The sequence below is a fragment of the Malaclemys terrapin genome, chromosome 6, assembly GCF_027887155.1.
Source record: "Malaclemys terrapin pileata isolate rMalTer1 chromosome 6, rMalTer1.hap1, whole genome shotgun sequence".
NCBI lineage: Eukaryota > Metazoa > Chordata > Testudines > Emydidae > Malaclemys > Malaclemys terrapin.
Genome location: NC_071510.1, coordinates 107,377,228 through 107,395,397, shown reverse-complemented (window position 1 = coordinate 107,395,397; position 18,170 = coordinate 107,377,228). Strand labels below are relative to the sequence as shown.

General features: G+C 39.8%; 1 protein-coding gene across 5 annotated transcripts in view; it reads right to left on the bottom strand.

The window, feature by feature from the left end:
* Nucleotides 1–7,955: 7,955 nt before the first annotated feature.
* LIFR (LIF receptor subunit alpha) overlaps nt 7,956–18,170 on the bottom strand; it is a 95,331-nt gene continuing 85,116 nt past the window's right edge. For all 5 annotated transcript variants that reach the window (XM_054033002.1, XM_054032999.1, XM_054033001.1 and 2 more), the window contains one exon: nt 7,956–16,231. In XM_054033002.1, coding sequence (XP_053888977.1) covers nt 15,593–16,231 — 639 coding nt within the window. In that variant the 3' untranslated portion in view covers nt 7,956–15,592. The remainder of the gene's footprint in view (nt 16,232–18,170) is intronic.

Genomic DNA, 18,170 nt, shown 5'->3' with positions numbered 1-18,170 from the left:
GTGGGTTCAAGGCCCTCTTCCCAATCGGGCAGAGCACAGATTTGAAAACAGCTCTCCCACATCCCAGGTGAATGCCCTAACCAGTGGGCTCTTGGCTACAATGGGGCTGGGGCGACGGCATTTTCCAGTCGTCCCCCCCACATCCCCTCTCCAGATAGGGTTGACCTGACTTAGACGCCTAAATCCAGGGGGTGGGGGGCGAAGGAAGGGGGCATGGCTGAGATTTCCAAGTAGAGGGCGGCACCTATTTCCAGATGCCTAAGCCCCAGCACCCTCAGCATTAGGTGCCCGAGGAGCTTGGCCCAAACTTCACTCCTCTCATTGTTCTAATGTTCCACATCTCTTGAACGCCCCACTGCAACCAGCAGACTAGCCTCCTGCAGCTTTGTGGCACTGACACTGTCTCACCTTAGTGGACGTTTCACACCAGTTCTTCTCCACCCTAGCCCTAAGTACACAATAGTACTTGACATACACAAGTAGCCAAGAGCTAAACATAAAGTAGACTGGTGACATCAGAAACACAGGCAAAGGCAGGGTCTTGTTCCTCCATAGATTTGCTACTCACCTGCCCTCCCAAAAGGCAAAAATCATTTCCCTTCTTAGCAGACCTTCATGGGCACCTAGCACCAACCCAGTTTCTAGGAGACATCTATTTGGGAATTAGCTGAGTTCATAGTGGTTCAGGCCTGACACTCACAGAGCAGTCACGCACTAAGCAACACAGAAGAACGTCAGGAGAGACAAAAACAGGCCGAAGAAAACAAAACACAGACAGGGGAACCGAAACACATATCGCGAGTGCGCCTTAGTCATCGTGCCCTATGCTCAAGAGGGAAATGATGTCATCTTTAGTGCATGGCGCTGGCACACAAAAATTAACATGGATTCAAAAACCAAAAGTCAAGAAGGGCACTTCATGGCAAGCAGCTGTTGGGACAACGTTGCTTCTATTTAATTAACTTGCCATGAGTGATTGGTTTTTAATTAAAAACCACTCTGTATGTGTAACAATTTACATTTGGTAAACAAACTACATCAGGCCAGACATGCTGTCTACGTATAACAGGGCCCAGCTGTGGGGCACCTCTGCTAGCTATATCAGTTACAGAAAACAGACTGCATCACTTTTTCCCTTAGGGTGCAAGTCTCCAGCACTGTATATATAGGGTTACCATACTTGAACATTCAAAAAAGAGGACACTCCATGAGTGGGGTGTATTTGCACCAGTATCTACCAACTCGCGTTGTATTAATGTGTTATTATACTGTTATATATGCTGTGCACTACATGTTGTCTATATTGAGTATATATAAGAAAAAGTGATATGGCCTCAAAAGTGAAGTTTAATTATTTAAAGTTTACTGTACTTCTTTATATGTAGTGAGTCCTTTCCTTTCACCAGTTCTTCAGTTTTCTTTCTCCTCATGTGCCCACATATACTTCTCTGTAGATCACATTTTTCTCAGCAGTGGTTAATTGCTTTTTAAGAAGGCATGAAAGTTTTTACAAGAAGTTTGTCTGAAGATGTACTGTACAAGTAGAATTCCTTTCAGCGACTCAACATTCAAGTTGGTCCTTTCCTTTGTCCACTGGCTTTGCATCAGTGAAAAAATTCGCTCTACATTTGCATTGTGAGAAGGAATAGCAAAGAAGAACTTTGCAATCTTGAACAGTTCTGAATGACACTCAATATTTTTGGATTTCTCAAAATATTTGGTTGACTTCTGGTGTGCTAGCAAATAACTACTGAACTCATCACTGTTGCAACTTTCCGTAAACTTCTTCAGGTTGCTGACCTGATCAAAACACTTTATATCATCAATTTGCACCCCTTTATCAATCAGGTACTTGATACAAGGTTTCACATCACTCCAATTCGGTGTCTCCAGGGGTCTAAGCTACTTCTCCAAATATTCTAAGCATCTGCTGTACATATTATCTACTTCAGCACAGAATTTGTCACACTCTTCATCAATTCCTTCCATGTGCTTTTGTGCCAGTAGTCCCTTAACTTTCAGGGACATAAAATTGTGAGTCTTGCGTTCCAGAAGGATAGTGTGAACTGAGTTCAAACTTTTCAGCACTTCCACAACAGAATTACATCCAAGAAATCGAAAACGAAAGCAAGTTTGAAATACACTCACGAGTGAATGCATGTGCCAGAGGTAAATCTCACTTAATTCATACTAAAAAAATGTCCTAAGCACTGTGGGTGGTTTGTCCTGTAACAGAAAGAATGACTTCAAGGCCGGAAATATCTGTATTAGCCTTGTAATGCCTGGAAATAATGACAGCCATCGTGTCTTGCTATGAGAAAGCAACTTTCTGTAGTCAACATCAACAAACTCACAGTACTCCTTCAGCCGCTCAGTTCGGACAGTGTGGATATGAAAGTACTGGTAAATTTTAAAAATAATGTTCTCAATGTCAACGTTCATTCTTTCTGCTGCATGGTGAACACAGTTGTTCAAAATGTGTGCTGGGCAGCCCACACCAATTAATGTTCTCTTCTGCAACAACTTCTTTAAGTTTGCAAACACATTCTTTCCATCTTTATCACGCCGGAGTCCTCCAAACATTGTATTGCAGTTGTCACCAGTTGTTTCTCGAACAAACCATTTTTTTCAACCGTTTCTTTTACCTAATGAGTAATCATGTCGGCAATCCCATTAGGTGTGTTCTGGACCTCAATCAATTTTGACTGCAAACTGGCATTCTTCCAGTCGAAATACTGAATAATTACTGGAAATATTTTCACCGAACCATGACTGCTTCCATCTGTAGCAATGCCACAGTAAGCTATGTCATTTTCTTCAAATGTTTTCAGAACAACATCAACAGAATGTGGTGCAAGCACAGAGATAACAATTGCTTCTGTCTTGGTTCTAGCACTTGAAAATTTCCATGCTACTTCAGAATCCGGGAACGTCTTCTTCAACAAGACAGATGTGCAATCCATTGACTTAAAGCTATTGTGGTGCTTAATGTTATGAAATGCAAAAGCACCCTCTGCTGCAGTAACATCATCCCCTGAATCGCTGCCTGGTTTTACAAAATAATCTGTCCATTTTGTTGATGAGCTCTCTCCTCGAACTGCTTTTTTGTGCTTGTCTGAGTCCACATGCGTTTGTAAATCATTAGCGCCTTTATTTTTCTTAGAGACGTAAGTACCAAGTCTACATACCAAGCATTCAGCTTCCCATACTTCTCTACCACTTCGAAAACATGAGAATTTTGACTTTAGTTCTGCAGTTAATTTACACTTTCATTTTGGCGTTGTGTTTGGGGGTGGTAAAATAAAATATCAAATAAAGAGCTCTTGAGGAAACACTACCATGCACAGTATGAACTCAGAAAAGACACTGAAATTGTTGCTGTTGCACTATCACCAATACGGAAAAATGATCATACCGTCTGGCACCATAGGGCTAGGCACCAACTTTCCCCGGCGCCGGTGGGTGCTCGCACCTCTCCGCCCTCAGCCCCGCCCCAACTCCACCCCTTTCTCGCCCCCATTCCAACCCCTTTCCCAAAGTCCCCGCCCCAATTCTTTCCCCTCCCTGCCCCATTGGAACCCTTCCCCAAATCCCCACCCCGGCCCCGCCTCCTCCCCTGAACGCGTTGCGTTCCCCCTCCTCCCCCCTCCCTCCCAGCCGCATGAAACAGCTGTTTCGCAGTGCAAGTGCTGGGAGCTAGGGGGAAAAAGCAGGCACTGTCTCACATGATCAACATTCACTTTCTTTCTCGAATGATCAATTATTCTTTGGGGAAAAATAATAATGGCAAAATCCCGGACATTTGTAGATATTTAAAAATTCCTCCCAGATGGCGATTTAAGAACCAAAAAGCCGGACATGTCCAGGAAAATACAAATGCATGGTAACCCTAGTGTATAAAATGTGAAATGCTGCAACATTTTTCTGGAGCAAGCAATCCACCTCCTAAAAATCAGCTACACTTCTCAGCTATTTAGTTCTCAGGGGAATCCAGCGGGCCTTTTCCCCTCTAAGTTGTAATCGGCCCTGGGGCTTACTACTCAAAACATTCCCAGCTCCAATGAGTGTAGCCCTTCTAAGCTATATTTTTTTCTGTGGGTTGAATGATCATTTTCTAAATACTTTATATTGTGACAGGCACCATTCATCTCACTGCACAGTGTCACGCTCACGCTATGGCAGTTGCTCTCTTTGCGCAGGACTTTCACAAATGAGTAACCGTGCTTCACTGGCATCTCTGTTTGGCATAGCTCCCAAATGGCCTTATCTTTTCATTGAATTCAGCATCATGTGGCTCAGGCCGCTCTACAAACACAGGAAGCTGTCACTTTGTGAGGCCTGCTAGTCTTGCCCCAGAAAATAGAAGTGATTAAAAATAACCACTTATGCCAGGGGTTCTCAAACTGGGGGGTCGAGACCCCGCCGGGGGTCGCGAGATTATTACATGGGGGGGGGGGGGGAGGGTCACAAGCTATCAGCCTCCACCCTAAACCCTGCTTTTCCTCTAGGATTTATAATGGTGTTAAATATATAAAAAGGTGTTTTTAATTGATAAGGGGGGGGGGGTCCCACTCAGAGGCTTGCTGTGTGAAAGGGGTCATCAGTACAAAAGTTTGAGACATGGTTGGGCCCAGCTGCATATCAGGAGTCGCTCCTTCAGCCTGAGATGTCTGTGTAATGCAAGGGAAATCCTCCACAGCTGAAAGTCTAAAGCAGTCATGGGTACTGTGTAGGATGGCCACAGAAAGGGTTAAACACCCTGAAAAATAAATAATCCTCAAGCCATGTGGGAAGATAATGTTTGTGGTTTTGTGTATTTACATATATATGAGTATGGTCAACAATATAATCAACAGTCCCTTTCCATGTTGTATTCTGTTAATTCAGAGAGAAAAAGAACATCCTGGCATTTAAATGAATTGTAAACATGTGGTATCTTGGTATTCATCTCACTTTGAAATATACTGTGAATAGTGGAGGAACAAGGAAATTGCCTTATGTTAATTCATATAGCTAAGTACCGGTGATGGACCTTGAGTCATCCTAATTACCTTTTGAATCCCAACTTGTCAAAAGACAAGAAATTGTATAAAAGACCCTTGGGGTACTGATTCTGTCATCTTAGATCTGCTTAAGCTTCATTGGGGGGAGTTTGAGTCACAAGACTGCGGTTCCAGTTATGCTGGTACGCCCTGAATAGGATATTTGGCCATTGGACTATAACCTATGAACTATTTCTGAAAGAACTCTTTGCAACTACAAAGCTCACCATCTCTGCTATGAATCTGACCTTCAATGACTTGAACTCATGTCCGTATGTATTGATCTTTTAACCATACTCTCTCTCTCGCTTCAATAGCCTAGGAGGTAATGTGTCCGATCCTCTGGAAGCAGTAGAACTTTTTCTTTTATATGATGAAATAAGATTTTCAGAAATTTTAGGTACCTGGATGGAGGCCTGAGGCTGGATCACTTTAAGGGAACTGTGTTGTTGACTTCTGAGTAACCAGTAAGGTAATAAAGAAGCTGTTTTATACTGGCTTGATAAATCTAAGGGTAGGTCTACACTTACCCGGTAGTTTGGCGGCGAGCGATCCAACTTCTGGGTTCGACTTATCGCGTCTTGTCTGGACGAGATAAGTCGAACCCGGAAGTGCTCGCCATCGACTGCGGTACTCCAGCTAGACGAGAGGAGTACCGCGGAGTCGACGGGGGAGCCTGCCTGCCGCGTGTGGACCGAAGTAAGTTCGAACTAAGGTACTTCGAACTTCAGCTACGTTATTCACATAGCTGAAATTGCGTACCTTAGTTCAAATTAGGGGGTTAGTGTAGACCTGGCCTAAGTACTGGAATATCCACCAGCTTTTGGGGGATTGTCTTCCCCATTCTTTGCAGTTCACCCTAATTGAGTGACCACAGCTGGTCATAGATGCATTACAAACATTTGCAACAGGTTTATCTGAGGCAACAGAGATGATCTTATCTGTCTGGTAACCAAGATTTTAAAATGAGTGCTAGCACTCCTCACCTCTGTGGCATCTGAGACACTCCCGAAGCACTGCTGGAGAATCACTAAATGACTGTGCAGCCAGCTTCCAATGTGTCTAAGTTAGCATGCCAAAGTCTTCATTTTGGGCACTTGGATGAGCATGAGGGCTCTTAAATACCAGCTGGAGCCTACAGCTTTGGAATTCGCTACCCTAAGTTCTTGAACTGGCAGGCAATATCTTAAGTCAACATTCATTTTTCTGGGAGAGTTTGAGAACTACATAGCAGATAGAGCCTCCCTAATTTTTACACATCATGTATCCATTTACTAATTACTGGTTTCTCTTGCTGTTTAGAAACTTCCCGTAATGTCTGACTGTGACCCTAGGCATGCCTGTATTCACATGCTACTGCAGTATTTGTACAGAATAGGCCTTGTAAGGTATCATATGAAAGCTAACACCACACTGGATATTATCATTATTATATAAAATGCATGTGCTAATGTTATATGTGCATTTGTGAATTCCCTCTCTAATGTTACTAGTGTAAGTATAGAACATGGTAAAAACAAGACAGCCTAGCCTAGGTCAAGGTGATAAACAGGTTCATCTTAGACAAAGGAATGTGGGTTTATCTCAGCTTAATTATTAGCAGTAAACAAAGCCATCAAGCTGAACCAGCAGAGGTTATCCTGATTCTGAACTCCAGACAGAGAATTAACCTGGCTCTTGCCCCCCCAGGAAAAAGGAGACTGAATCCCGGGAGGGGGGGGGGGCGGGAGGGAGCTTCTTGACTTTTAAGACAAAACAACCCCTTTAGAGATACAAGGAACAGAGAGAGACACTCCATGTTTATCCTTCACCTTGGGAGACAAGGAAATCCAGCCATTTGATCTCTGTGAGGGGTCCTGGCCAGCAAAAGCCTGGAGACTGTGGATGAGAGAAACCATCCTGAACAAAGACTGTATCTTGCTAGATTGTTTTAGACTTTTAGATGCATGTTTTCACTCTTATTTGCTTGTAGCCATCTCTACCTTTATCCCTTTTTTACTTGGTATCATTTAACATGTTCTTCTCTCACTAAACTTGTTTTGCTTTCATTATAAATCATCAGTGTTGTTGTGTAAATTCAGTAAAGTGTGTGCTTCTAGAAAGCGAACAGGTTAGAGTGTTTTACGTGCTTCTAGACAGCGAACAGGTTAGAGTGTTTTACTATCTCTGTAAAAGCAGCAAACCTAACTCTTTCCCTGTGAGGGTCCAGTAAGAGGGACTGGTCCCTACACTAGGATGATTTTTAGGGTGAATTTGGGGCTGGACGGGCCCTAAAGTCAGCCTGCAAGGAGCAACCAGGTTGGGCAAAGCCAGGATGAGGCTTGTGGGCTGCTGGCAGTCTGTTGGGGTCAGAGCTCTGGACCAAAGCTGCACAGCTATAAGATATCCAGGGTTTCCAGGCAAACAGTGATCAAACCCCTTACTAGTCTGGGTGAACCCCAGAACATCACACTGACATATTCATGCCTTTGGCTTCAGTTAACATTTTAGGTCAGATGCAATAATCTCTCCCAGCAGTGAGGTTGGAAATCTGTCATAAAACAAATTGTTCATATGATTTAGTGTTTTCTAAGGCCTTGCAATTAATTTTAAATGAGTCTTTAGTGTGTGACGGAAGTTTCTTTAGGAGCTTGTTTCTAAACTTCATAATACAGTAGGCACTATGGAGCACCTCTCATTTCCTATCAGCCCAATGGAGCAGGAAACCAGAAATGTCAACTGAACTGATATAAGCCACATAACAATGGAGCACATCGCCATGAGGTCAGTAGCAGATTTATTAAATACACTGGGCCAAATTCTGTCATCATTTACACTGGTGTAAAGCTGAAGTAACTCAGTTTACACCAAACAGAAACACTTGACCCTCTCAATTAAAAAAAATACATAAGCAAAGAATGTCCAAACCTATAATAGAGTAAGAAAATATATTTATTAAATTCAATGGCAATACTATGGCAAAACTGTTAAATACATGCATATTTTTAAACAGACATAAGCAATATGTCAAGAGTTACACAGCCAAGCAAACTAGCTTAAAATGTATGCAAAAAAGTTGGAATCTTAGTACTAGGTTAGTTATAAATGTAGCATACCATATTGTCATCATGTTTCCCAACATGATGTCACACTTCTCTTTCCAAACATGCATTTGTTTAGATGCTCATCCAATAAAACTGTCTGCTAATACATTTTCTTGAATCAACATTTTGTTTACTTGGTGTGTTTTAACTTTATTTAGTAAAGTGCCTTGTGATTATTCTGTTTTAATTGTGAAGAAAATGTTTTAAATACATAGCAGATTTGGAAATGTATGCCAATTTCAGCAAAAAACTGTTGTGGTAAATTTCTAAATTAGAAATAATGTAAAGGGAAGAGTGTTAAATTGACTATCTTTTTCTCTGTCATCTTTTTCACCTTCATTTATTCTCAGAACTAACTTTATACTTTACAATTTGAAATTAGTGGACAATGCTTTCATTTGTTATAAACAGATTCCACTGAAATACATGTAAAAAACATAAAACATTTCTAAACAAAATATATAGGCTGTAAAAAAATATGGTATAAAAGACACCTAAAAAACCTGTTAAACCCATTCACAGTATGTGTTTTTAAACAACAGCATTTTAGTACAACACAATTTCTCTCTCATCACCTGGAGGATTCTACCAGAACCTTTAATCTGTGCACCACAATAGGATAAAGTTAAGAATTGCAATTATATTGCATTCTGGTGGGATTTTAGGCAAGATCTGAATCGAAATAGTCAAAAGTGAAAGTCGACCTACTTTGCAAGCATTCCAGGAGCTCTATGAAATGTAGTACTGCACATCCTCATTCACTTTTTACTATTATATAAAGAGACACTGCCAGATTAAAAATGTATTCTTAAAAATTCATTTTCTTACTTATGTTACAAACTCTTGAATAATCTAAAGTAAAAGAAAGCCCTTTGCTAATTCAATTTGACTTTTCACTAGTTAAACTGATTACTTTTTTGAAATTTTCTGAGCTTGAACAATGAAAATAAATTAGCAACTTTTCTTTATAGTCAATTTCTAATCAATTACACTCTTTAGTTCTCATGCCTTAGTGAAATGCTGCAATATAAGTTGCAAATGTTTGTTTAAAAAAATTGTTCCAATTAGAATTGTTTAAATTGTGAAAATATTTCTGTTGGTGTTAGCTTTTGATTTTTTTTCTTACTACACAGACCCTAACTCTGCCAAATTTTACCTAGCAGTATCACCTTAAGTGGTACAAAATAAAAAGGAGCTTGTGAAATAATTTAGGCTTAAAATTTAGTCTGCCAAGGTTTGAAACTCATGTGGATATTCATCTCTCTCTTCTGCAGAGAAATTAGCTATCATTTTATGGGCAAAACTATTGTTACATCTGCTGGGACAATTTTCTAAAGCTGCAAAACATCACTCCTGCTAGCCTCATTTGATACTTGTTTGCCTAACATGAAAAAGGAACCACAGACATTGGCTATGTTAGAAACACTGGGGAAAATCCAGTGTTAGACAAACGGAAAAGAAAAAAATGATAATGAAAGGAACTATTTTCCAGCTGCTATGAGGACATTTAAAAAATAACAGATGGGCCAAGCTTCAGGACGTGGAACTGTATCTTTAAACACACCAAAGTTTGGAGCTGTATCTGGGTTTGGATTTCAAAAACTCCGAAGTCTGAATGTGTTTGGATTTGGGGTTCTTGTTCCTCTCTAAAGAGCTGAGAGTTACAGAAACAAAAACTACAACAGTCTAATGAACAATTGCTGACAGCAACCATTTAAACATTAATTGCACAAGTCAATATTTTACATGCAACAACATGAACCACAATGTAACCATGTTGTGGGAAGTGCAGGTAGTATTCCCCTTTCTAGCATTTTAGAAAATGTTCCACCTCTAATACAACATCATATGCCAGAATGGGGCTCTCTGATAAAATGTCCTGGGAATTTCAGGATGATTTATTATACAATATGGAAGTACAGTAGAAGTACAAGTATATATTTGCATAAATAACTTAGGACCTTTTTTAAAAAATTAGAAATGATAGAAAAACATCTGAACTAAAGTTCTCATTAAATTCCTCTACTTTGGAATTCAGAATACTATTTTATTTACACGAGAAGCTAGGATATACTAGCTATTTATTATAGTAAAACACAACACAGCTATCCATTTGATTCTTCCAGTCTAATCAATATCCACGTTTTTCCTTTATATTTCCAATATAGCTTTTGAATGACAGTCATATCTATTACTGTAGTGTATTTAATATGTACAATAACAAAAAGCAATATAATTAAATTGACTAAAAATATAGCACTGGTGATCTTGTTACATTTCTCTCTGGAGTATCTTGCCCCCTCCCATGTATACAATTTCCTTTGATTTTGCAATTACTCTCTCTCTCTCGAAAGCTTATGCTCTAATAAATTTGTTAGTCTCTAAGGTGCCACAAGTACTCCTGTTCTTCTTTTTGCGGATACAGACTAACACGGCTGTTACTCTGAAACTTCTCTCTCTCTCTGAGCAATTTCACATTCAACTGAACTTGGGTCAGAGGGACCGCCTCAGGGGACCACACTATATAAACCTGCATCAAATGGCTACAAGGCTCAAACTTGCCTTGCTTAGGTGAACTTAGTTCAAAGGCCTGTATTTCCCTCTTCAGAGTAACCCAGGCTTCTATTTCCCTGTGAAACTAACACCCTCATCCCACCACGTACAACAAAGGATATATCTACACTTTGCGCTGGAGGTAAGATTCTCAACTCAAGGAGACACTAGCCAGCAAAAGTATTTTGCTGAGAAATACACTGCTAGCTTGAAGTGCAGACATACTGTAAGAAAGTAATATGCTGAATCTACCAATTGACTTCAATCTGAGCGACAGTATTGCAAGCTGTTTCTATCAGGTGTGGTGCTCATTACTGTATGGAGGCCCATTACTTCAATGGACTAGTTACCATAGTGAGGCCTACATGGTAGTGAGTGTTTGCAGGATCAGGTCCTAAGCCTGCATATGCAGAGTACACATGACAGAGGAAAAAATTCACTATCTGTAACGTTAGCTTACTACATTTGATGGTATATTAACCAGCTTTGTGAGGTATATCATATATAGGCTATTCAAATTTACAACCCTAATTAAAATGTCGTATCAGTTAGGATTCCAAGTCCCCATGTATCAGTCAATACAACACAAATAATGAACATAGAATAGAGAGTACACAAAAATAAATCAAATGCTACTGATGCTCAATAATGGAGAGAATACAAAAATCCTTTCCACAAAACAAAATCCTACAAACCACACATGGCTCAAAATGAAAAAGCAGCAGCATAAATTATTTGCTCCAGAATTAAACTGCCTGACATTTAAAAAAAAAAAAAAAAAAAAACACACATTAACATCTCTTAGATGCCTGAACAGTGTTAAAACTGAAAAACTAGCCGTGATCTAAAACAGAGTGATAGTGTGCATTGACAGAAACCCTTATTATTAAATTCAACTCTCTTTTGGAAGTAAAATTTATTCCTTCACTCCCCCACTTTAAAATACATATCTATAGGTTTTTAATAAATCTAAAGGCTGAGATATAAAAAAGAAAAAGGTGTTGCAAAATTTTCTATTATATGAGAGGCTTTTTCAGAAACGGGGAAAACAACAAAGGGATTTCATTGGGAAACTACAAGGCATCAATTAAGGAGCCTAATTTCATTTGAAACCTGTGGCTTTCTCCTTACAACTCCCATTAATGTTTATGGAAGTTAAACAGCACCATGCATAGAGAGTAACCTTGGTATGGAAGACTAGTTACGCCTCTACTTTTTTCTTTAAGGTGCTTCAGTGATTAGTATACATTTGCACAGGTTTGGAAAGAAATTCAATCACTTAACAATATTAGTCATTCAATCCTATTTTATCCTTTCAGACTCAAAGGTTGGCTGACATCTTCACTAATTTGTTATGCCTCTTCCTGGAGATTTTACTGAAAATTCTGGTGTTTGCGCTAATTGAAAATGACAGTCTTTACTTTAACATCAGGCATCTGAAGTAGGTTTCAAAGTACTCCACTGTATCTGTGAACTAGCACATAACTGAACTGCACTGCTAGCCAGGCCTAGATTGTTATGAAGACAGCTTCTAACTGGTTTGTAACAATTTAACACACTGTATATGATATATGCACATACAGCATATAGACACACACCTGTCTGTCTCACCTACTAGTCTCATCCCCATTACAGTGGCATAATGCGAAGGGGTATTCAAGCCCTTGCATTGAGAATAGGAGTTCTTGGCCATAAACCCCAAAATCAGAAAGTGCCCCAGAAAGCCAGTGCAAGGGATGTAACTAACTCACATTTTTAAAAAGTAAAGTAGTACAGCTGGTGAAAGAAGAAATACCTGCACTTTACTTGAGTATTTAGGTCACAATGCAGAATGCCCTGTACGCTAAGAAAATAAAGTGTTCCCTCATCACTCAGAAATCAAATTATTTCAAATATTGTTGCCTTTACTGTCAATAAATGGTGAAACACACAGTATAACCTGAGAGCAGGTATAGTATACTGCATCTGTCATGGGCTTAACTGATCTTCTGTTCCAGGCAAATCCAATTAATTAATTTTTTTCCAATTGTATAAGAGAAACAAAAAGGGACAGTTATATAAGTACTGGAGATTACCAAATGCTATATTCAGGTAAGTGAAATACAAGAAATGTACTATAATGGTACTCTGCATAGATTAAAAACTTAAGATTTGTCTTTGCACAAATATTTATCATAGCAAATAAAACTATACATTTCCCATGGACTCAAACTAATCGGCATTATAAATCTGCAATGTACAGATTTTGTTCAAAGTTTAATGAACATAGTAAAGTCTGTGCAGCGCAAAGTATGGCGCTTGCTTGTAATGTTGAAACCTCTATTTGCAAAGGGCTTTTAAGATATGAAGTTCAGGAGATGGAAGACCTTGGGGCATGTACTTGCATTTCTTAACAAAATTTGTGCGGTAGCAAGAAGAGATTGAGTAAGGCCACCACCAGAGTTTCTTCCAATTTGTATCTGTATTCCCAATTGTGGAGTTTCTCATTTAGCTACCATGTCTAGGAAGTGAGTTACTTGTAGTTATGTATAGAAATCCCAAGAAAGATTAAATTTAATTCTGAGCAGTTCAAAAGTCAATTGCATTATGACTTGGGATAAATAAAAATCTCCAAGGATCTACTGTCCTTTGAGAGCCCATCAGTTGAAGTTACCTTCTTCACATCCTGAAAGAAAACCTGGTATCCTGCACACATCTGGGAAGTCAATGAGAATTTTGATAATAGACCAAGGTATGGAATTGCTTTTTTCTCCATATTTGCAGAGTGGTCCCAAGGACAGGATGTTCTCTGATCTCCTGATGGAGCAATGTGCCTTCACCATAAATCAGATTTTTAAGAGGTTAATACCCTCTTTTGTTTTCTGCCTTTCAAGCCTCATCAAGCTGATTATCAGTATCCTCTTATGTCACATAAAAATCAATACCTGATCCATACAGTGTTTTTCGGTTTAAGAGAGGATAGGGAACACTTGGAGAAAGACATTCATTTTTATCCAAGAGACTCAGCCAAACATAGATCATGGTAAGTTATGCCTCTTGAAGTATAAAGAAAAGTGGGTGCAGATACAGAATCTTAGTATTTATTGCTGTGATCAGGTTTAAGGTAATTTTTGTCTGATGGGTGGCCAGATCACAGTTCCACATGCAATGGATGTGTATGGTTTTGGAGATCTGTCTTCCTGATCTGCTCCGACTATTTCAGAGATGTGGGTCTAATACCAAATTCAGCAGGACTGGCTGTCTCAGTGCTCGGTTTAGAAAGCTATTTCTGCAAATTAATTATTTGAGGAGCCACAAATTAATGCTCGAAATCAAGACCTTAAAAGGATTTAGCTAAGAGCTTAAGGGCACACTGTTTTACTTCAATGTTGTATCACATGACCCTCCATCTTTTTTTTTTTTTTTTTTTTTAACAATTAGAAACAGATTTAAGTTATAAAGCATTTAAAAAACAAAGTCAATGAAGTAATGGCTTGGTTCTTGTGATGCATCTGTCACAATCTAATGTTTATACATTGAAGTGTTACAATTAGAGCTGTTTATAGCAGGTTAATGTGACGCAGGTATGAAAGCAGAAATACTCAAAGATGATGATTTTTAACATTTCTTTAAAAACACACACAAATGCTAATCTTGCCATTAGAGCATTACATTGGGTGACCAGTGCTGGGGAGTAGCTATTAAAAACCATTAGTGGCATTAGCTTACCTGGGATCCCCCTTGCCTGTAGAGAAATCTCACCTTATGTTTCCACCTAGGATTTGGAAAGAGTGCTCTGTTTGGTAGATAATGTTTCTGGAATTTAGCCACAGAGAATCTTCCTGGCTGATGGGAATTATTACAGATAAAGACCAACCTTTCTCACTGGTGGAGCAAATCTGCCTGGACAGCTAGTGCTACTAAATGCAATCTATGGAGCAGTCTCTACTGATAGGTTAATGCAACCAACAACTGTTGAAGAATGAGACTAATCACTCGGGTGGCCTGCTCACAGCACTTTAGTTCTAGACTAATAATGGTCTAAACTAGTGTTTCTAGAAGAAAAAAGATGCTTAGCCTCTTTTGAGGTAGCAGATCTGGAGCGGCAGCTATAAAATACAAAACACATTAGTGCAATGTGTTAGGAAATACTACCTCCTTAACCAAAAGAGAAAAATATAGTGTTTTAAGGTTTAAAAAATTAATGCTGAAGTTTAAACATTTTGCAGTTCTTGTTGAGGTTTAAATCAGTGTTATACTCATTTTCCAAGTTTGTACCCCTGAGTCAGATATTGAATAAACATTGTACAGTAGGTACAGAAACTAGAGTTCTGGTTATCAAACAACAAACATGAATAGCCATTGTTTAAAGTGTTAAATGATTATGATCTTTTTACCCGTGGGACTTTAACTAAGCACAGATTAAAGTGCTAATTGTAATGTCTAGGTAACAGATTTAATTAACTACCAATTTAAGCATGTAATTTCCAACTGTTAGACTGAAAGTTTACCTACCGCCATCACCCCATCTAGACAGTTTGTAAATTGATTTGGATTTAGTTATTCTGAATATTCATTATAAGAGCCAGTTAACAACAGAAGTAGAACACCTTTCAAAGTAACAAGTTGTATGAGATCACATTGATCTTGAAACATAACTTGAAAGCAGACAGAGTTCTTTGACTAGGATTACGAGGAGATCTAACCTCAAAACCCCTATATCTTCATAGTGTAATAACTGAGTTTCTATAACTGAGTTTTTAGCCTGTATTAAAATGGAACATTAACACTTTAACTTAAATGTGGTAACATTCAGCTCACAAAAAAAAAAATGTTGCTAACTGTCTCCAAGGATAACCCATGCTGATATGACAACACTAGGAACAAGAACTTATTGAATGGCAGGTTCAGATGAAATGACGATTACCATGATTGTTAATCATTTGGTTTGTTCTGAAAAAAATTTGTAAAGGACCACCCAGTGTTATTATGGGTGGGAGAGTCTTCATAATCCTTTGGGGGGATCAAAAACTGTCGAGAATTAATGGAGCACGGACTTCCAAAAGATCCATTTTCATTGTTGCTTTGAATTGATATAGGAGAGTCTGGAGAGTCTAACTTCCAGACATTAGTGTTTGCTTGAGGTCTGTAGCCCGCAGTTTTATCTAAGTCCTCTTCTGTGGGTGAGTGACTCTCCATTTTCATAGCATTAATTGGCAGTTGCATTTGTGGCTTATAGCCTGCTGTAGTGACAAAGTTAATTTCTGGCTCTTCCTCTGGATTAACTTGAGGCTGATACATTGACTGAATGTCAATATAAATGACTTGAGAAGATCCCACAGGTTCATCTATTGGTGGACTGGAGATCTCCTCCTCAATGATTGGTGGGCAGTATGACACCACCACGTGGCTTCCTGTTTCTGGGTCAGACCCATCTTCAGGAAGCTTACTATCCGCTACAGGGGATATAATTTCTGTGTCTTCTATCTTGAGGACTGTGGATTGCGTTTCCACCACTTCCACACAATTCGGGGTACAAGGGTTCATTTCCAAGGTTTTAAGAGCTGTGTTCCCCTAAAAAAAAGCCACAAGAAAAGCAGGAAAGTGAGGATAATGCAAAAGAATTGGATACTAAGAAAACGTAATACTATTTTAGTTCATATAGACAGTACAGTAACTCCTCACTTAAAGTCATCCCGGTTAAAGTTGTATCATTGTTACGTTGCTGATCAATTAGAGAACATGCTCATTTAAAGTTGCACAATGCTCCCTTATAACGTCGTTTGGCAGCCACCTGCTTTGTCCACCGCTTGCAGGAAGAGCAGCCCGTTGGAGCTAGCTGGTGGGGGATTGGAACTAGGGTGGGCCGGCAGACCCCCTATCAGGTCCCCATTCCCCTAAGTTCCCTGTGTGGCAGCCGCCCCGCAGGCTATCAATTGCCTGCAGTTCAGCTGTCCCTCCCTCCACTGCCATGTGCTGCTCCTGCCCTCTGCCCTGGAGCTGCTCTCTGGAGCCTCCTACTTGCTGTGCAAGGGGGGAGGAAGGAGGGCAAATGTCAGGGTGTCCCCCTCCCCCCTTCTCCTGCCCCCTGCTTACCCCATCTAAAAGGATTAAGTTAGAGAATGGGGAGGGGACAAACATGCGATACAAAACTTGGTAGCTGTAAATTTTTTTTAAAAGGTGGGGTCAAAACAACCATGTGGCTTTTAAAATGCATGTGGGGTTTTTGAAAACTATATGGCAGCAAACTGTGGGTTTTAAACTGGTGGTATGTGTATTAAACTAACAAGGGTTTCTTTGCAAAATAGATTTTAAAAGCAGTTTTGGTTTTTATTCTGCAAAAATGAGATGTATTTAAAAACCTGTTTGTTGTACAGCCTGAAATGGGTTATTTTGTTGTAAAGCTATGACTTTTTAAATAGAAAAACACCCTAATGAAGTGTGTGTGTGTGTGAGAGAGAGATGTATGTTTACAAGACAGTTTCACGTGTTTTATAATAAAGTTGTTGTTTGCTCCACAGTACAGTCAAAACATGAGAGATCCTTAGACCAGAGGGAAAACAAGCTGAAAAAAAAAAAGGAAAGAGACCGCTGAAAAGGAAAATTCACGAGCATCAGTGACTGATGGATGGATGAAGCCCTGTAAATATATTTTGCTTATTGGTTTGGTTGTTCTATGAGGTTTTGTATTTTAAGTAAATACATAGGTGTGGGTGAGAGAGGGTGGTAAAGTTCAGTTTTTGTAAAATGTTGTTTTTCCCCATCATAGGCCTGGGCAACTCTTCTGACAATGCTGTAGTCAGAGATACAAGGACATCTCCTCCAGAACTGCCAACGAACCAGGAATCTGCTTTGAGACCTTTAACAACGCAAAACAGCACAAGAGTGCAGCTGAAACATCCGGGCAGTCCAAACCTCATATACGTCAAACCCAAGGACAAAACAAAAGACTCTGGTAAAAAACAACCATGCCACCACAACTCCAGTTCCTCAGTGGCCACCACCACACCAAGCCCTGAGGAAACTGTGAGCGAAAACACCCACATTCACAAACCCAGATTATGCACTCTAGGGGTTCTGAATGTGCGCAAACCCGGAGCATGTGCTCTAGGGGTTGCGTTTAAAAAATCAAGGACTAAAAGTTTCTGCGATCCTGAGGTATTGCAATCACACAACCAGCACTCTAGTTCCTCAGCGGCCACCACCACACCAAGCCCTGAGGAAACTGTGAGCGAAAATGCCCACATTCACAAACCCAGAGCATGCGCTCTAGGGGTTGTGAATAAAAAACCAAGAACTGACAAACCATTCTCCCAAAACCATAAGCTTGTCCCAGCTCCCCCATATTCTAGTAGTTGGGAAGGGGTTGAGGCTTCCCTCAGAAAAGTGGTGGGAGGATGTATCCTCGGGTAGTCTAAAAGAACGGGATTCTAGAAAGAAATGGGAAAAATATGATGCTTGGTTCAGAACCATGCTGAAAAACATAAGGGCTGAAAAGGGTGGCTCTGAGCAG